Source organism: Gopherus flavomarginatus, chromosome 1 (genome assembly GCF_025201925.1).
Source record: "Gopherus flavomarginatus isolate rGopFla2 chromosome 1, rGopFla2.mat.asm, whole genome shotgun sequence".
Taxonomy (NCBI): Eukaryota; Metazoa; Chordata; order Testudines; family Testudinidae; genus Gopherus; species Gopherus flavomarginatus.
The window spans coordinates 166943632-166962794 of record NC_066617.1 but is presented as its reverse complement, the minus strand read 5'-3'; the positions used below and the strand labels follow the sequence as shown (position 1 = coordinate 166962794).

Below are 19163 nucleotides of genomic sequence, written 5' to 3'. Positions count from 1 at the left end.
GGTCTTTCTCCCAAGCTGTCCATCTGAAAAGTTCTGTTTCACTGCTGGGTTTCAAAGAGAGTTAAAATACATTTCCTTGTTTTTCTCCCCACCAAACGGTCTTACGTCTGCATGCACATGTGCATATGCACACATCACATTCCCCTGTGTACACACGTGCGGACACACTAGGTGCACGGGCTTAGACCCACCACGCGGACTCCACACATGTAGGCGCCTACACCACGTGTGCACAGGACTCCCGTGCACGCCGCGCGCAGACAACCCGAGTGCTGAGCCCTAGGCCACACGGCCGCCCGCCCCGCTGGGCCAGGCTCCGTAGCGAGGGGGGCGGGGCGTGTCTCTAGCGGGAGGGGGCGGTGTCAGCAGGCGGCAGCCGCGTCCCCTGGAGCTGGTCCTGGGCTCCTCGTGGACGGTGTAGGGTAGCGGCGGCGTGGCCTGCGGTGCGGCTGGGACACATGGGGGACGCGCTGGACGAGCCTTGGTGGGAGCCCCAGCCCGGAACACAGCGTAGCAGCGACAGCAATAACCCAGGTACCGGCTCGCCACGTGGGGCGCTTGCTCCTCCCTTTGCTGGGCTCACAGCAGCAGCCCCTTCGCTGGACTCCCCTTCCCCCTTTCATTTCTTCCCTCTCCTCGTCTCCCTCACCGCCCTTCCTCTCTCACATAGACCCACTCCTCATTTCCTCTCAGCGTGCCCCCTGGCTCCTTCCTTCTCTCCAGCGGCCCTTCCTTCCTTCCTTCCTCCCATCTCCCCTCCCCTCCTCTCCTCTCCAGAGTTGGGTGCAAACATTTCAAGTCTGCTTGTAAACAAAATGTCCAGTCTACATTCCTCTTCCGTAGGAGGCGTTATAAACATTAAACAGAAATTGTCACCGAAATAGACAATTTATATTTAAATAAAGATGGGGGAGAGCAACGGGATGCTTTGAGGTTAGAGCTTAACTGGTCCCTGGCTTTATTAAGCTTGTAAAGTGTATTCTCTACTGATTTGGGACTTCTGGTCTTCAGGGTATTGGCTGGGCTGTGTACTGTACATTGATGATACTTAGGTTTCTAAAAAGGCTTTTGAAACATGGCATTTAGAAAACCTTTGGAGGTAAACAAGTGCAGCAGCTGGTGGGACTGGTCACTGTTTATCACTAGTGTCCTGTATCTCACACGGATAGGAACTGAATTCTCAACTCTTCCATCAACCACCTTATTTGGCTGAGGCTGTGCAACTGCTTTGCCTGATGATGATAATTATTATTAATATATAGCTCTTATAGTGCTTTTTCATCAGTAGATCTCAAAGCACTTTAGAAAGGATATCTATTAAGGTATTAGGCTGCTGCCAAACTGTTACAGTTAACATTGGTGAATTTTAAAAAAAAGAGGTCTACACTGCATAATAAATCTGGGTCTGATAAACGAGTGGGCTTGGACCAGTCCCATAGTGGGACTCAGACCCATGCATCTTGGTAGGTTTGCAGGCCTGAGTCCTAAGAGGTTTCTGGCACGAGCCAGAAGGATTTGTGTGTGAAGAGTGTGGGGTTTGGTCCTAAACCTGAGTATGAGCCTGGTCTAGTTATGGTACAAATAGAAGTGAATTGGAGGACCTACCTAAAATATGATTAAATTCTGTCTACGACTGGTTCTCAACCAGAGGTATGAGTACCCTTGCGGGTACGCAGAGGTCTTCCAGGGAGAACATCAGCTCATCTCGATATGTCTAGGTTTACAACAGGCTGCATAAAAAGCACTAGCAAAGTCAGTACAAACTAAAATTTCATACAATGACTTGTTTATACTGCTCTATATACTACATGCTGAAATGCAAGTACAACGTTTATGTTCCAATTGATTTATTTTGATGACTACAGCATCTACTCAGGACACTCCCTACACTAACACCAGAAGAAATCAACATACCCCTAGAGCCCCGACCAGGGTTATTCTATCTACTACCCAAGATCCACAAACCCGGAAATCCTGGACGCCCCATCATCTCGGGCATTGGCACTCTCACTGAAGGACTGTCTGGATATATGGACTCTCTACTCAGACCCTATGCCACTAGCACTCCCAGCTATCTCCGCGACACCACTGATTTCCTGAGGAAACTACAATGCATTGGTGACCTCCCAGAAAACACCATCCTAGCCACCATGGATGTAGAGGCTCTCTACACAAACATCCCACACACAGATGGAATACAAGCTGTCAGGAACACTATCCCTGATGATGCCACAGCACAACTGGCTGCTGAGCTCTGTGCCTTTATACTTACACACAACTATTTCAAATTTGATGACAATATATATCTCCAGATCAGTGGCACTGCTATGGGCACCCGCATGGCCCCACAATATGCCAATATCTTCATGGCCGACCTGGAACAACGCTTCCTCAGCTCTCGTCCACTCACACCCCTTCTCTATCTACGCTACATTGATGACATCTTCATCATCTGGACCCATGGGAAGGAGACTCTGGAAAAATTCCACCATGATTTCAACAGCTTCCACCCCACCATCAACCTCAGCCTGGACCAATCTACACGGGAGGTCCACTTTCTTGACACCACGGTGCAAATAAGTGATGGTCACATTAACACCACCCTATATCGAAAACCCACCGACCGCTATGCCTACCTTCATGCCTCCAGCTTCCATCCCGGGCACATCACACGATCCATTGTCTACAGCCAAGCACTGAGGTACAACCGCATCTGCTCTGACCCCTCAGACAGAGACCAACACCTACAAAATCTCCACCAAGCATTCTCTAAACTACAATACCCGCACGAGGAAATAAGGAAACAGATCAACAGAGCCCGACGTGTACCCAGAAGCCTCCTACTGCAAGACAAACCCAAGAGAGAAACCAACAGGACTCCACTGGCCATCACATACAGCCCCCAGCTAAAACCCCTCCAACGCATCATCAAGGATCTACAACCCATCCTGGACAATGATCCCACACTTTCACAGGCCTTGGGTGGCAGGCCAATCCTTGCCCACAGACAACCTGCCAACCTGAAACATATTCTCACCAGCAACTGCACACCACACCATAATAACTCTAGCTCAGGAACCAATCCATGCAACAAACCTCGATGCCAACTCTGCCCACATATCTACACCAGCGACACCATCACAGGACCTAACCAGATCAGCCACACCATCACTGGTTCATTCACCTGCACATCCACCAATGTAATATACGCCATCATATGCCAGCAATGCCCCTCTGCTATGTACATCGGCCAAACTGGACAGTCTCTACGGAAAAGGATAAATGGACACAAATCAGACATTAGGAATGGCAATATACAAAAACCTGTAGGAGAGCACTTCAACCTCCCTGGCCACACTATAGCAGACCTTAAGGTGGCCATCCTGCAGCAAAAAAACTTCAGGACCAGACTTCAAAGAGAAACTGCTGAGCTTCAGTTCATCTGCAAATTTGACACCATCAGCTCAGGATTGAACAAAGACTGTGAATGGCTTGCCAATTACAGAACCAGTTTCTCCTCTCTTGGTTTTCACACCTCAACTGCTAGAACAGGGCCTCATCCTCCCTGATTGAACTGACCTCGTTATCTCTAGCTTGCTTGCTAGCACACATATATATACCTGCCCCTGGATATTTCCATTACATGCATCTGAGGAAGTGGGTATTCATCCACGAAAGCTCATGCTCCAAAACGTCTGTTAGTCTATAAGGTGCCACAGGATTCTTTGCTGCTTTTACAGATCCAGACTAACACGGCTACCCTCTGATACTTGACACCATGCAAGGCACTGCATTTAGCCGTATGGAATGGAAATCCATCAACCTCATGAAGAAACTTGCACAAATACAGACAGATATCATCTTCCTTTCCAAATGCAAACGGATGGACATCATACCAAATGGACTAAAGGTAAAAAATCCACTGCTATCTACATACTACACAGACCACAGTGAGAGATTATGTCATACTCTATCAAAAAAACTGAGGAACCACCTGATCAGCATCCTATACAGCAAACAGGAAAACATCAAAAAAGAGCTCTCCAACCTGGAGACTCTCATTAATAACCAAACTTCTATACAAACGGACTTTACTAGAATAAGACAGGAGATCTACATTACTCACTTCACCTCTCTTCAAAGGAAAAAGGACTGTAAGCTGTCTAAACTCCTACCTGCCACATGGGGCCACAACAGTGGTACCCCTAACCCACCCAGCAATATCGTCAATCTATCCAACTACACACTCAGCCCAGAAGAAAAGTCTGTCCTATCTCGGGGACTCTCTTTCTGCCCTGCCACCCCCACCAACATGATACAGTTCTGTGGCGATCTGGAAGCCTACTTTCGCCGTCTCCGACTCAAGGAATACTTCCAGGACAACACTGAACAGTGCACTGATACACGGGTGCCCTCCCACCAACAGCACAAGAAAAAGAACTCCACATGGACTCCTCCTGAGGGTCGAAATGACAGCCTGGACCTCTACATTGAATGCTTCCGCCGGCGTGCACAGGCAGAAATCGTGGAACAACAACATCGCTTGCCTCACAACCTAAGTCGTGCAGAACGCAATGCCATCCACAGCCTCAGAAACCACCCTGACATTATCATCAAAGAGGCTGATAAAGGAGGTGCCGTTGTCATCATGAACAGGTCTGACTATCAAAAGGAGGCAGCCAGACAACTCTCCAATACCAAATTCTACAGGCCACTTCCCTCAGATCCCACTGAGGAATACACTAAGAAACTACAGCATCTACTCAGGACACTCCCTACACTAACACCAGAAGAAATCAACATACCCCTAGAGCCCCGACCAGGGTTATTCTATCTACTACCCAAGATCCACAAACCCGGAAATCCTGGACGCCCCATCATCTCGGGCATTGGCACTCTCACTGAAGGACTGTCTGGATATATGGACTCTCTACTCAGACCCTATGCCACTAGCACTCCCAGCTATCTCCGCGACACCACTGATTTCCTGAGGAAACTACAATGCATTGGTGACCTCCCAGAAAACACCATCCTAGCCACCATGGATGTAGAGGCTCTCTACACAAACATCCCACACACAGATGGAATACAAGCTGTCAGGAACACTATCCCTGATGATGCCACAGCACAACTGGCTGCTGAGCTCTGTGCCTTTATACTTACACACAACTATTTCAAATTTGATGACAATATATATCTCCAGATCAGTGGCACTGCTATGGGCACCCGCATGGCCCCACAATATGCCAATATCTTCATGGCCGACCTGGAACAACGCTTCCTCAGCTCTCGTCCACTCACACCCCTTCTCTATCTACGCTACATTGATGACATCTTCATCATCTGGACCCATGGGAAGGAGACTCTGGAAAAATTCCACCATGATTTCAACAGCTTCCACCCCACCATCAACCTCAGCCTGGACCAATCTACACGGGAGGTCCACTTTCTTGACACCACGGTGCAAATAAGTGATGGTCACATTAACACCACCCTATATCGAAAACCCACCGACCGCTATGCCTACCTTCATGCCTCCAGCTTCCATCCCGGGCACATCACACGATCCATTGTCTACAGCCAAGCACTGAGGTACAACCGCATCTGCTCTGACCCCTCAGACAGAGACCAACACCTACAAAATCTCCACCAAGCATTCTCTAAACTACAATACCCGCACGAGGAAATAAGGAAACAGATCAACAGAGCCCGACGTGTACCCAGAAGCCTCCTACTGCAAGACAAACCCAAGAGAGAAACCAACAGGACTCCACTGGCCATCACATACAGCCCCCAGCTAAAACCCCTCCAACGCATCATCAAGGATCTACAACCCATCCTGGACAATGATCCCACACTTTCACAGGCCTTGGGTGGCAGGCCAATCCTTGCCCACAGACAACCTGCCAACCTGAAACATATTCTCACCAGCAACTGCACACCACACCATAATAACTCTAGCTCAGGAACCAATCCATGCAACAAACCTCGATGCCAACTCTGCCCACATATCTACACCAGCGACACCATCACAGGACCTAACCAGATCAGCCACACCATCACTGGTTCATTCACCTGCACATCCACCAATGTAATATACGCCATCATATGCCAGCAATGCCCCTCTGCTATGTACATCGGCCAAACTGGACAGTCTCTACGGAAAAGGATAAATGGACACAAATCAGACATTAGGAATGGCAATATACAAAAACCTGTAGGAGAGCACTTCAACCTCCCTGGCCACACTATAGCAGACCTTAAGGTGGCCATCCTGCAGCAAAAAAACTTCAGGACCAGACTTCAAAGAGAAACTGCTGAGCTTCAGTTCATCTGCAAATTTGACACCATCAGCTCAGGATTGAACAAAGACTGTGAATGGCTTGCCAATTACAGAACCAGTTTCTCCTCTCTTGGTTTTCACACCTCAACTGCTAGAACAGGGCCTCATCCTCCCTGATTGAACTGACCTCGTTATCTCTAGCTTGCTTGCTAGCACACATATATATACCTGCCCCTGGATATTTCCATTACATGCATCTGAGGAAGTGGGTATTCATCCACGAAAGCTCATGCTCCAAAACGTCTGTTAGTCTATAAGGTGCCACAGGATTCTTTGCTGCTTTTACAGATCCAGACTAACACGGCTACCCTCTGATACTTGATTTATTTTATTATTATAAGGTAAAAATGAGAAAGTAAGCAATTTTTTCACTGATAGTGTGCTGTAACACTTTTTTGTATTTTTATATCTGATTTTGTGAGCAAGTAATTTTTCAATGAGATGTAATTTGGGGGTATGCAAGAGAAATCAGACTCATGAAAGGGGTATAGTAGTTTGGAAAGGTTGAGAGCCACTGGTCTATGCTACAAACTTTAAGAGTGTTGCAACTGTTTTAGGTGACAACTATGTTATAGCAGGGTCCTCTGAGTTGGTTGTACTGAGGGAACATTAGGAGTTCATAGGTCGGGCTTAGAAATTGAGAGTGTTAAGTGAAATCCTGTGATATGATATCTATATGGTTGGATGGAGTGCTTTGTTTTTGTGAGAGCATCTTGTAATTATTTTATTGTGACATTTTAGATTTTACAATGATTTATTTTTAAACTTTGAGGGCATACCTGTGGTTCGAGGCACCAGAGAAATACTTTGTGAAATCCTCTAGGGACTTCAGTTTCGCTATCTATTTTATGTGGAAGGTGCTCGATACTATGGTGATGGGCAGAAGTATAAAACCCTAAAATAAATAAAAAATAGAATACATTTATGTCACGGCCCTGTCCCCGTGTTGGATGCACAGTAGTGTTTGGACCCACATGCTGGGTTCATATGCATTAAGTTCTCCTGGGCATTAGGAGGCTCTTTCTTTGGCCCCTAGGCTCACTGCTAGGGCATTGATTCTCTGTCTGGTACCCTCTTCTTAAATTGGACTGTGCAGCCTAGCTGCCTTAGCCCCGGGACCAGTGCTTCTCTCCCCTGTAGATTAAGCACATCCTTTTCAGCGCTCCACTCTAGTGTGTGTCATGGTTACTGGGTTAGCTGCACTACTGTCCCTTCTTGGGGGTCTCTCTGAGTGCATCCCACAGATATCAGGCTGGAGTGGAATTCCACAACTCATCCACTCTCAGACCCCAGGACCTGGGTTACACCCCCCCTGGTAACTAACCCTGACCAAGTGAGCAGATCCAACTGCTGATGGACCCTGCCAGAGTTTCCCTTTGGGAGCTGCTGACAGCAGTTGACGAAGTGACTCAAAACTGCGGCTTCAAAACAAAGTTTTGTTAATTCATTTCTCAAAAGCACAAAGTATTTAGACCAAAGTGTAACAACAGTAAAAGGGCTATGTGCAAAGGTGGTGTTTATACTTTTATAAGTTCCCCTCAGCTCAGTTAACTTCATCTCTTGCCATGAGTATCAGCTTGTCTTGCTCATAGCATCTGTATCTCTGGGTATGTCTACACTACGGGATTATTCCGAATTTACATAAACCGGTTTTGTAAAACAGATTGTATAAAGTCGAGTGCACACAGCCACACTAAGCACATTAATTTGGCGGTGTGCGTCCATGTACCGAGGCTAGCGTCGATTTCCGGAGCGTTGCACTGTGGGTAGCTATCCCATAGTTCCCGCAGTCTCCCCTGCCCATTGGAATTCTGGGTTGAGATCCCAATGCAGAAACAGTGTCGCAGGTGATTCTGGGTAAATGTCGTCACTCAATCCTTCCTCCGTGAAAGCAATGGCAGGCAATCATTTTGCGCCCTTTTTCCCTGGATTGCCCTAGCAGATGCCATAGCATGGCAACCATGGAGCCCGTTTTGCCTTGTCACTGTCACCGTGTGTGTACTGGATGCTGCTGACAGACGCGGTACTGCAGTGCTACACAGCAGCATCCATTTGCCTTTGTAAGGTAGCAGAGACGGTTACCATCCCTATTGCACCATCTGCCATTGTAAATCGGTGATGAGATGACGGTTATCAGTCGTTTTGTACTGTTTGATGCTGTCATGGGTGCTCCTGGCTGGCCTCGCTGAGTTCGGCCGGGGGCTCATGGACAAAAATGGGAATGACTCTCCTGGTCATTCCCTTCTTTATGTTTTGTCTAAAATAAAGTCAGTCCTGCCTAGAGTATGGGGCAAGTGTACTAGAGAACCAGAGAGCACAGCCGCTCTGTGTCAGAGCCCCACAGATCCCACAGAAATGATGAGCTGCATGCCATTCTAGGGGGTGCCACTGCAACAACCCCACCGATTGCTTCCCTCCTCCCCCACCCTCCTGGGCTACCGTGGCAGTGTCCCCCCATTTGTGTGATGAAGTAATAAAGAATGCAGGAAGAAGAAACACTGACTTTTTAGTGAGATAAAATGAGGGGGAGGCAGCCTCCAGCTGCTATGATAGTCCAGGCAGTACGGAATCTTTTCTTTAGACATGAAAGAGGGGGGCTGATAGAGCTCAGCCTCCAGTTGCTATGATGAGGACGGTTACCAGCCATTCTGTACCATCTGCCAGGAATGACTGGGAGTCATTCCCATCTTTACCCAGGCGCCCCCAGCCGACCTCACCGAGGCCAGCCAGGAGCACTCATGGGCTGATGATGACGATGGCTAGCAGTCATATTGTACCGTCTGCCACTGGGAAGGGGATGCTGGTGTTCAGCACTGCTTAACCCCGTCTATTAGCAGCATGCAGTAAACCTAGGGTGACATTGAAAAAAGGCGAGAAGCGTTTTTTTCCCCTTTTCTTTCGGGGTGGGGGAAGGGTGTAAATTGACGACATATACCCTGAAACACCCGGGAAAATGTTTTTGACCCTTCAGGCATTGGGAGCTCAGCCAAGAATGCAAATGCTTTTTGGAGACTGCGGGGACTGTGGGATAGCTGGAGTCCTCAGTACCTCCTCCCTTCCTCCATGAGCGTCCATTTGATTCTTTGGCTTTCCGTTACGCTTGTCACACAGCACTGTGCTGTGAACTCTTATCATAGCCTGGAGATTTTTTCAAATGCTTTGGCATTTTGTCTTCTGTAACGGAACTCTGGTAGAACAGATTTGTCTCCTCATACAGCGATCAGATCCAGTATCTCCCGTACGGTCCATGCTGGAGCTCTTTTTGGATTTGGGACTGCATCGCCACCCATGCTGATCAGAGCTCCAAGCTGGGCAAACAGGAAATGAAATTCAAAAGTTCACGGGGCTTTTCCTGTCTACCTGGCCAGTGCATCTGAGTTCAGATTGCTTTCCAGAGCGGTCACAATGGTGCACTGTGGGATACCGCCCGGAGGCCAATACCGTTGATTTGTGGCCACACTAACCCTAATCTGACATGGCAATACCGATTTCAGCGCTACTCCCCTCATCAGGGAGGAGTACAGAAATCAGTTTAAAGAGCCCTTTATATCAATATAAAGGGCTTCGTTGTGTGGATAGGTGCAGGGTTAAATCAGTTTAAGGCTGCTAAATTCAGTTTAAATGCGTAGTGTAGACCAGGCCTCAGTGTGTCTCAGTCACACTGTCAGTCTTTTCACTGACTCATCCTGGCCAGCCTCTCAACTTACCCTCTAAGCTGCCTCCCTTTTCTAGAGTCTTTAGTTTTTTGCCTCCTTTGATCCCAAGCTTGGGGAGGATGCCCTATTCTAGCCTGGATGGAGGCAACCATTGTTATCTTACCTCCTTTGAAGTTGGGTACATCAGAGCTATCTTGTCTGTGTCATTGTTTTACCTTTCCTGGATTCTTAACAATCCCCCTTTCCCAGCTTCCTTTGATTCAACTGTGTGCATCCAGGAAGTGTTAATAATGCTAAACTGAACAGGGAAACAGAGTCACGTTTAATATTTATAAAAATATAATACAGACATTTTCTCATTTTGTCACAGTGAGTACTGTTTACAGTTTAATTGTTCAGGGACATGTGGTTGAAGCCAGTAGGACACAGACTTTGCAGAGGAATTTCTTAAATTAGTCACTCTTTATTTGAGACAGTACAAGAGATATACAGATCCATGTAAAATAAGAAACACCTCTATGCCATTCCCTGCCTAAGTTTACTCACCACTGTTTAACATTCTTTGGGATTTGGTCATTGCTCTTTCAGGCTTCCAAATCCCCTCTCCTGAGCTTCTCTCCTCCTGTACACACTTCTCTTGGTGAGAGAGAGAGCTGGTCCTTTTATAACTTCTTGTCTTCTTTCCATGAGAACCTCCTGGTCAGCCTCCAGGTCCTCTTCATGTGATCTGATGCTTGGTTACCACCCCCAACTGGAGTCCAGATTTGAAAAACTAGTTTATTGCAGCTTTGGCCACATTCTATGGCATAACCATTGCTCAGCTAGGATAGGGGCAGGACCTATTCAGTTGTTTGTGGTTCTTAAAGACCATATCTATCAGAGGCAGGCACTCAGGCGCTGCTCCCTCTCTCCTTAACATAAAAAGTGTGATGTATGAGTACGTACAAAAGGCAGTCAGCCTAAATATACAGAGCGTTCATAACATGAAATTAGAATTCATAAACTGTACATAGATAAGTCCCCCAAATTGTCTTCTAAAAATGATAGGCCATAAATCTTATTGGAATAAGTCATAAAATCTTTTCTTGCAAGAGTGAGGTGTGGTATAAACTGATGTCAAGTGGATGATGTTTCAAAAATTGCCAATTTGGTTCCACTGTGTGGATGGTAATATCCTGAATTATTGGTGCAGGGCCACATATACTTGTAATGGATTGCATTACTGGAGTAAAAGAGTGTTCCACTCTAATAACACTCTCAGTGCTCTTATCCTGTAAGGCTTTGAATTCCAAGTGCTGAATTTCAGACTGTTTTTCATTTCTGTGTATCTCTCAGTAATAAAATGTTCTGTTAACATTAAAGCTGCCTTGTATCCAGCTCTCTGTGACTTGCTGAATACAGATTATAGTTTTTTTTAATACTTCTACATGTTCATGTTTGGCAAAGTAAAGTGAGGTGGATTCTCGTTGACTTGATATTTGATGTTGGAAGCGAGCAGCAAAAATGAAACAGAACATGGTGAATGCACAGGCTTGTGAAAAGGGCTGTAAGCACTGACCCACAGTGCATGCTCTTCCCCTTCCCCACTCCATAGCAATACATTAAGCTTGTGCCTATTGTTTTTAGCCCTGAGACTAATTGCTCCATGCTGTGCCAGTAGGTACTGCAGAATATTCATCCAAAAATAAAATGTGGTTGGTCCAACTGGAAGTGTAAGTGTAATGACATAAAATGTGGAGCTCAAGAAGCAGTCTTCTTTTTTTGCTGAGAACATTACGTAAAAGAGCACTGAAGGGGCTGAGTACCTAAGCATCTTTTTCCATCATTTAATCCACATAATATGAAAATGGCTTACAGACAGTTACAGTAATTATTTTACAGTTCATTAAATAATTACATTTTCAGATAGCATGTTTGAGTATTACATGGCAAGATGCTATTGGGCACAGAATATAAGCCGCTTTCTGGGTTGTGCAAGTCCTGGAAGATGATGGATCTGGGCTCCATGGCAGTCTGACCTAATTAGAGCCCAGTAATGTTACATGGTAACAAAAACTTGCAGTGAACAAATTGGCATGTGGTATATAGTTGCATCATCATTCTTAGCTCCATATATGTTGAATTCGACATCAGTTTTCCTGTGGATAGGACTCTGAAGTAAGAATTTTTTGAAACCTGCCAACCATAAACACGTAAGTACCTGGTTTGTAGAACACACAGGATAATAATCTATCATGATGGTTACTGAAGTAAAGTCCCAAAGTGTGCTCTAGCAAATGGAATTTAAAGCATGAGTATGGAGGAAATTATATGGCAGATACATATGAGCCCCTTTCCTCTCAAAATCTGTGATATTATTGTGGTATTGTACTTGATTCTCTCTTTATTTGGAGATCTCTTTATAATTTTGATCTCTAGGGTGTGCGTTAGTAGCAGTGGGAACAGGTGATTACTGTACAGATCACATAATCTGCAGTCTACATCCTGTATCTGTGCTCCTGTCGTCAGGGTCCCTCTATGGAGCCAGTTGCTGCCACATGCAAGTACTTAGTTTGATACAAGTGACCATTAAGTTAAGAAGCTGTTACAGAATTTTCCCTTAGTTTAATTCACTTCTTTATTCTCTGCATAGGATGGATGAAAAGTCTAGCGTTCAGTTTAGACTGCATAAGATGGACAATATAGAATGCTTTTACATTGTTTGACATGTAGGAGGAAATCAATCAGAATTTACAGTGTGAGATGCATACATTTAAAACGGGTTGGCAACCTATGGCACGCGTGCCAAACACGGCACACGAGCCAATTTTTAATGGTACGCTGGAGCCTGCCAGGACTCCAGCATGCCCCTAAAAATCATGCCCCCCTCAAGCAGAGTGCGCTCTCCTCTGCCGGCTCCTCCCCCGCCTTCTCCCCTCCCCTGGAGCCCTGCCACCCCGTGCAGTGCTCTGGGGGTCGGGGCTGTGTGCTCTCGCGGGCAGCGTTTGGCTCCGCGGGGAGACAGACATGCTCCCCGCTCAACTGGAGGGGCGGGGCTGTTTGCTCCCGCGGAGCAGCATATCTAGCTCTGTGTGGCGCCTCATGGTAAGGGGCCCAGGGCTGGGGGGGTTGGATAAGGAGTGGGGGCAGTTAGGAGACAGGGAGCAGGGTGGGTTAGAGGTGGGGGGTTGGAAGGGGCATGGGAGTCCCGGGGTTTGTGAGGGGGCGAGGGGTGAATAGGGGTCAGGGCAGTCAGGGGACCGGGAGCAAGGAGTGTCCTGGGGCGGAAGTTGGGGAGCGGCTCTGAAGGGGGTGGTCAGGGGACAAGGAGCTGGGGGAGTGTATGAGTTGGGATTTCTGGGGGTCCTGTCAGGAGGCAGGGGTGTGGAAAGGGGTTGGGGCAGGCAGGGAGTGGTTGGATAGGCATGGGAGTCCTGGGGGTCTGGCTGGGGACAGGGGTGTAGATAAGGGTCGGGGCAGTCAGGGGACAGGTAGGAGGTAGAGTCCAGTCTGGGAACAAGGAACAGGGAGGCTTAGATAGGGGGTGGGGTCCCAGGAAGGGGTATTCAGGGGAGAAGGAGCAGCTGTGTTGAGAGTTATTAGGGGGCCAGTCACCTAGCACTCTCCCCTGAGCCCTGACCCCTCCCCCCCACACTACTCCCTCCGCCCTGAGCCCCGCACTCCCCCCCCCAGACCCCTGCCCTGAGCCCTATACCTTCCTCATACATACCCAGCCCTCTGCTTGACTCCTTCATCCCCCGCCCTCCACCCGCAACCCTAGCCCTAACTGGCATCCCCACCCATACCCAGCGCCCATTCTGCCCTGACACCTACACCCACTCACATACCCAGCCCTGACTCCAGCCCTCTGCCCCCAGCCCTCTGGGTCCTGGCCGCCAGCCCCACACAGCCCGCTGCTGGTCTGGGGTTCTGGCTAACGGACCCTTGCCAGCCGGGGTCCCAGCCACAGGCCCTGCTCAGCCCGCTGCCGGCCTAGGTGAACAGAACCTCAGACCAGCAGCGGGCTGAGCTGGCCGGCAGCTTAAGATCAACATTTTAATTTCATTTTAAATGAAGCTTCTTAAACATTTTGAAAACCCTGTTTATTTTACAATACAACACTAGTTTTGTTATATAATATATCGACTTACAGAGAGAGACCTTCTAAAAAACATTAAAATGTATTACCGGCACGCAAAACCTTAAATTAGAGTGAATAAATGAAGACACGGCACACTGCTTCTGAAAGGTTGCCGACCCCTGATTTAAAATATCCTGCCAACTTTGGGATTAAAAAAATAAAATGCTATTTTCTTGTCTAACTTTATTTATTTGTTCAGATTTTTTAAAAAGCACTTTTCCTAAAGCTGAAGGCGCTTATCAGAATAATATTTAAGATTCTCAACTAAAACACCAGTATACATTGACAAGCGCATCTAGACCAACTCCAGTACAAAAAATATAAACTAACCAATGGGATAAGCTTCTTTTTCCAACCAATGAATTCCCTGACAACCTCCCCCCTGCGGCGTGTTCTGTACCTTAGCAAAATTTACAGTTGGAAGAAAACACCCATTAAAACAAAGTGTTTGTTTGAAACAGATTTTCAAATTCACCTAATAGGGATAAAAATCACAAAATATATATCCAAGCAGGTAATATGGGAGTGGTCATTTGTGTATTTTTGGCCACACCATTAGAATGATATATTATGTCAGCTCCTCTTTCATGATTATATCCTCACAACTGTTGAAGAAAAAACACAAATTTATTATTTTGGTAATAGTTCTCACTTTTTTTTGCGGTGTGAATGTATATACTGTTTGTAAGTGATTAATTATGCAATGATTTTTAAGGCTGGAAGGGACCATTATAATAAACTAACCTGAAGAACCACACCCAATAGTTTCTGCATCAAGCCCATAACTTCTGTAATCGGAAATAGGGGTTCTAACTTAAAGCAATGAGTTGGTGTGCTTGCTTCACAGCCAATTACTACATTGTGGAATATCAAAAAGAATGTTCAGTGTAATATCTCCTCCCCCACATCATCATGATGTAAATTTAAAACATCATGTTACTAACACTTTAAAAATATGATAGTGATATTGCATGGAGTTGATAAGGGACATTCAACAGCCTTTTGAGGTTAAATTAGTGCAAGTGAGAGATGCTGGCTTGACAGCCATGGAGATTGAAGTCCTTTTTCTGTACAGCAGGAGGAGCACTGGCAGCAATGGTACAAACTTCATTCATTGCCTACAACCAATGTGCCACAACCCTCTGACTTGAAGGGACCACCTCCAGGAGCCGTGGTGGTCCTATGTTATTCAGAGATTGTTTCTGTCCCCTTCCTGTCTGTGACCAGGTCTCTCCATATTTATTCTTCCTACTTTCCTTGTCCCCCTCAACTCCATCAGGTTGCGGTGACTGACTCTACCAGTTGCTTGTTTGCTTCCTTTGGTCAATGCTACATGGACCAGGATGCCGGGGGTGGAGATGAATTGCAGTATTCCAAGAAGGGAGCAAGACCAGGAAGTTTAATTTCTGTAGTGGCTCACCAGCACTAGAATTGTGTGGAGAACTGGAAGTGGTACTGTAGCTGGTGGGTTTGGGGCCTATTCTCATAATGTAAGGTACAGACTAGCATTGTCAAATTAAAAGTTAGTTCAATTGGAATTTTCATTTGCCAAGCCTGTTCAGTCTTTGGCCTCTCAGTGGAGACTGGCAATGATGGTGCTAAATAGCGTCAGTCATAAGAATGGCCATACTGGGTCAGACCAATGGTCCATCTAGCCCAGTATCCTGTCTTCTGACAGCAGCCAGTACCAGATGCTTCAAAGGGAATGAATAGAACAGGGCAACACCAAGTGATCACTCCTCTGGTCATTCAGTCTCAGCATCTGAGAGTCAGAAGCTTAGGGGCAGCTAGTGCATGAGGTTGCATCCTGGGCCATCTTGGCTAATAGCCATTGATGGACGTATCCTCCATGAATTTATCTAATTCTTTTCGATCCATTTATAGTTTTTACTTTCACAACATCCCCTTCAACAAGTGCTGCAGCCAGTCAGCACTCACTGGGAGTGGAATCTAGCTGATGACCTAGATGTGAAAGACAGGCTGATCTTATGACTTACCAGTCTCCTTCTGATAGGTTTCTAATGAGTTAGGAGGTCTACTGAAAATGAAGCCTGACTGGAGACATTTCTCCAGAATTGCTCTGATGAAATTTATAACATAATATGGAATCAAATTGATAACTTTTTTTATAAGTAATCTCTAATGTGTTTCTTGGTGTTGTAATTATTTTGAAACCATTATTTATAATGCACACTAAGGCCCAGTTCTGCAAGGTGCTGAGTGTCTCGTGGGGGATGATGAGCAGCCTTTTCTCCCAAAGACTTCTTTGGGATGTGAGAGTTCAACATCTTGCAGACTCTGGCCCTAATAGCCTACACTTTATCTTTTCAGATAGATGTAAGTTTGGTAAATGAAATAATTAGAAGAAAGCCTACAGGTTTCTTCTTACAGGAAGTAGTCAAGAACTAGTTTCCTCAGATGTAAGTTTATCACAAAATAAACCTTGTAGGGAGAATTCTGAAAACATTTCTCACTAGATTGACTCTTTAATGTTTAAGTACTGAGGGGGAATTTCTTATCAGTTGTTTAGAGCCATCCATATTGCAGTCACACCTTTGCAGAGATTGCCGCAACTGTGCTTGTATGATGTGTTGCCATAATGTCTTTGATTAAAGCAATTTAAAGTTCTAGCTGTGAAGTTAAAAAATAGTGTTGGTTGGGTGCCAGGATGTTGGTTTTGCCTGGAGCAGAACAGTCCTGAGTCTGGTTGCCGTGGTCACCACTGACTTTCACTTTATTTGGGAATTAGAAATTCACTCTCGCTGCAAAAAGATCCATGTTAGCCTAATTTCAAAACTGCAGCTGCCCCACAAATCACATTTAGTGAGACCATTGGAATAAGTTCTCTGGAGGGGAAAAGGATGGGGGAGATAATGACAAGAGGAAGTCAAAGCCATCTTGTAACACAATACCCCATGAATTGGTCAGTGTTACAGGTACACAACATACTCTGCAATAGCAGCGTTTTGTTTTTCACTTTAGACAAATAGCATCAATATTTTCAATGAACTCTTCTATAGAATTTGTTCACCTTTTCATAAAGACAGTTTTGACAATTCATAATGACAATTATCCTTCAAGAAATAAAACAGTGGTGTTGTATTCTCACACAACTTGTTTATGTGTAATAGTTTTCAGTATCCTTATAGTAACATTCCCTTTGTTGGAGAACACAAAGCTTTTTTTTTTTTAATTTATACAAAAGCTGAGCAGAGATTCAAGTAGAAATGATTCTTTTAGCTAAAGGCATAAATTCAGTAAGAACAGGCAGTTGCTATGTGTTGCATGGACTAAAAGTGCCCTTGCAAAAGATCTGTAATAGGTATCAAGTAGACTGATCAAAAACTTCACAAAGATGGAGTTACAGTTGCAGGTACATATTTATGTGTGAATGTTTGAGTTTGGTGTGGGGGGGAAAATCCCCCAGGATATTAAGAACTAAGATTGCACTTCTCAAAGTAATACATGTTAATCTTAATAAAATAACCAGAACTTTAACCCTGCTCCATGAGAGACAGCATGCACAAATGAGATCTAAATACCATAATTCCAGTAAAACTGCAAAGGTTAATACAGCTAATAAAAAAAAATAAAGTAAGGTCTCAGTTCTTGCATACACTTTCATAATGCAGTGTTTGCTCACAAACAAGTGTAGTGACATCACATTAGTTTAATATGTTGGGGATTGACCCTTTTCAAATTCCATTTTAAAAATTAATGGTGTGCACATCCAAAGGCTCTGCATTTATTTAAGCTCTAGAAATCACATAATCAATGGCAGGTTTCATTCATTCCTCCATTCATAGAATCATAGACACACAAGGCTGGAAAGAACCTGGAGAGGTTATCTAGTTCTAGTCCATCCTCCCCTGTGCTGAATCAGGACAAGTATACCTAGACCATCTGACAGATGTTTGTCTCACCTGTTCTTAAAAACCTCCATTGACAAGGATTCCACAACCTCCCTGGATAACCTCTTCTGGTACTTGCTTATCCTTATAGTTAGAAAATGTTTCCTAATATCTAACCTAAATCTCCCTTGCTGCAGATTGTCAATTGCTTCTTGTCCTATGGTCAGTGGACATGGAGAACAATTGATCATTGTCCTCTCTGTAACAACCCTTAACATATTTGAAGACTATCAGTTCACCTCTTAGGCTTCTTTTCTCAAGACTAAACATGCCCAGTTTTTTAAATCTTTCCTCATAGGTCATGCTTTCTAAACACTTTATCATTTTTGTTGCTCTCCTCTGGACTCTGTCCAATTTGTCCACATCTTGAAGTGTGGCACTCAAAACAGGACACAGTACTCCAGCTGAGAACTCACTAATGCTGAGCAGAGTGGAACATTACTTCCAGTGTCTTAAATATGACACTTCTCTTGTTATACCCCAGAATACTAGCATTTTTTGCAGTTGGATCTGGGGGTTATACTGGATCACAAATTGAATGAGTAAACAAGGTGATACTTTTCAGCAGTACTACCACCTAGCCAGTTATTCCCCATTTTGTAGTTGTGAGTTTGATTTTTCCTTCTGGAGTGTAGTACTTTGCACTAGTCTTTATTTTATTTCATCTTGTTGATTTCAGACCAATTCTCCAATTTGTCAAGGTCATTTTGAATTCTAATCATGCCCTCCAAAATGCCTGCAACCCCTCCCAGCTTGATGTCACCTGCAGATTTTATAAGTATATTCATTCTGTTATGTGACTCATTAATAAAAATATTGAATAGTACTGGACCCAGGACAGATCCCTGTGGCACCCCTCTAGATACACACTCCCAGTTTGAAAGCAAACTGTTGAGAACTACTCTTTGAGTAGTCTTTCAAGCAGTTGTGCACTCATCTTATAGTAATTTCATCTAGACCACATTTCCCTATTTTGCTTATGACAGTGTCATGTGGGACTGTGTGAAAAGTCTTACTAAAATCAAGATATATAATGTCAACTGCTTCCCCCCCACACAGTAGGCCAGCAACCCTCTCAAAGAATGAAATTGGATTGGTTTGGCATGATTTCTTCTTGACAAATCCACATGGCT

At 45.2% G+C, this 19163-nt stretch overlaps 2 protein-coding genes across 4 annotated transcripts in view; one reads left to right on the top strand and one right to left on the bottom strand.

The window, feature by feature from the left end:
- The first annotated feature begins 343 nt into the window (after positions 1-343).
- The window catches only part of CMSS1 (cms1 ribosomal small subunit homolog), a 385528-nt gene continuing 366708 nt past the window's right edge, over positions 344-19163 (top strand). The window contains exon 1 of the mRNA XM_050961262.1: positions 344-534. Coding sequence (XP_050817219.1) covers positions 459-534 — 76 coding nt within the window. The 5' untranslated portion in view covers positions 344-458. The remainder of the gene's footprint in view (positions 535-19163) is intronic.
- Positions 10342-19163, bottom strand: part of FILIP1L (filamin A interacting protein 1 like) — a 320082-nt gene continuing 311260 nt past the window's right edge. For 2 of the 3 annotated variants that reach the window (XM_050956870.1, XM_050956878.1), the window contains one exon: positions 10342-12174. In XM_050956870.1, coding sequence (XP_050812827.1) covers positions 12129-12174 — 46 coding nt within the window. In that variant the 3' untranslated portion in view covers positions 10342-12128. The remainder of the gene's footprint in view (positions 12175-19163) is intronic. The other variant, XM_050956860.1, reaches the window with a different exon arrangement.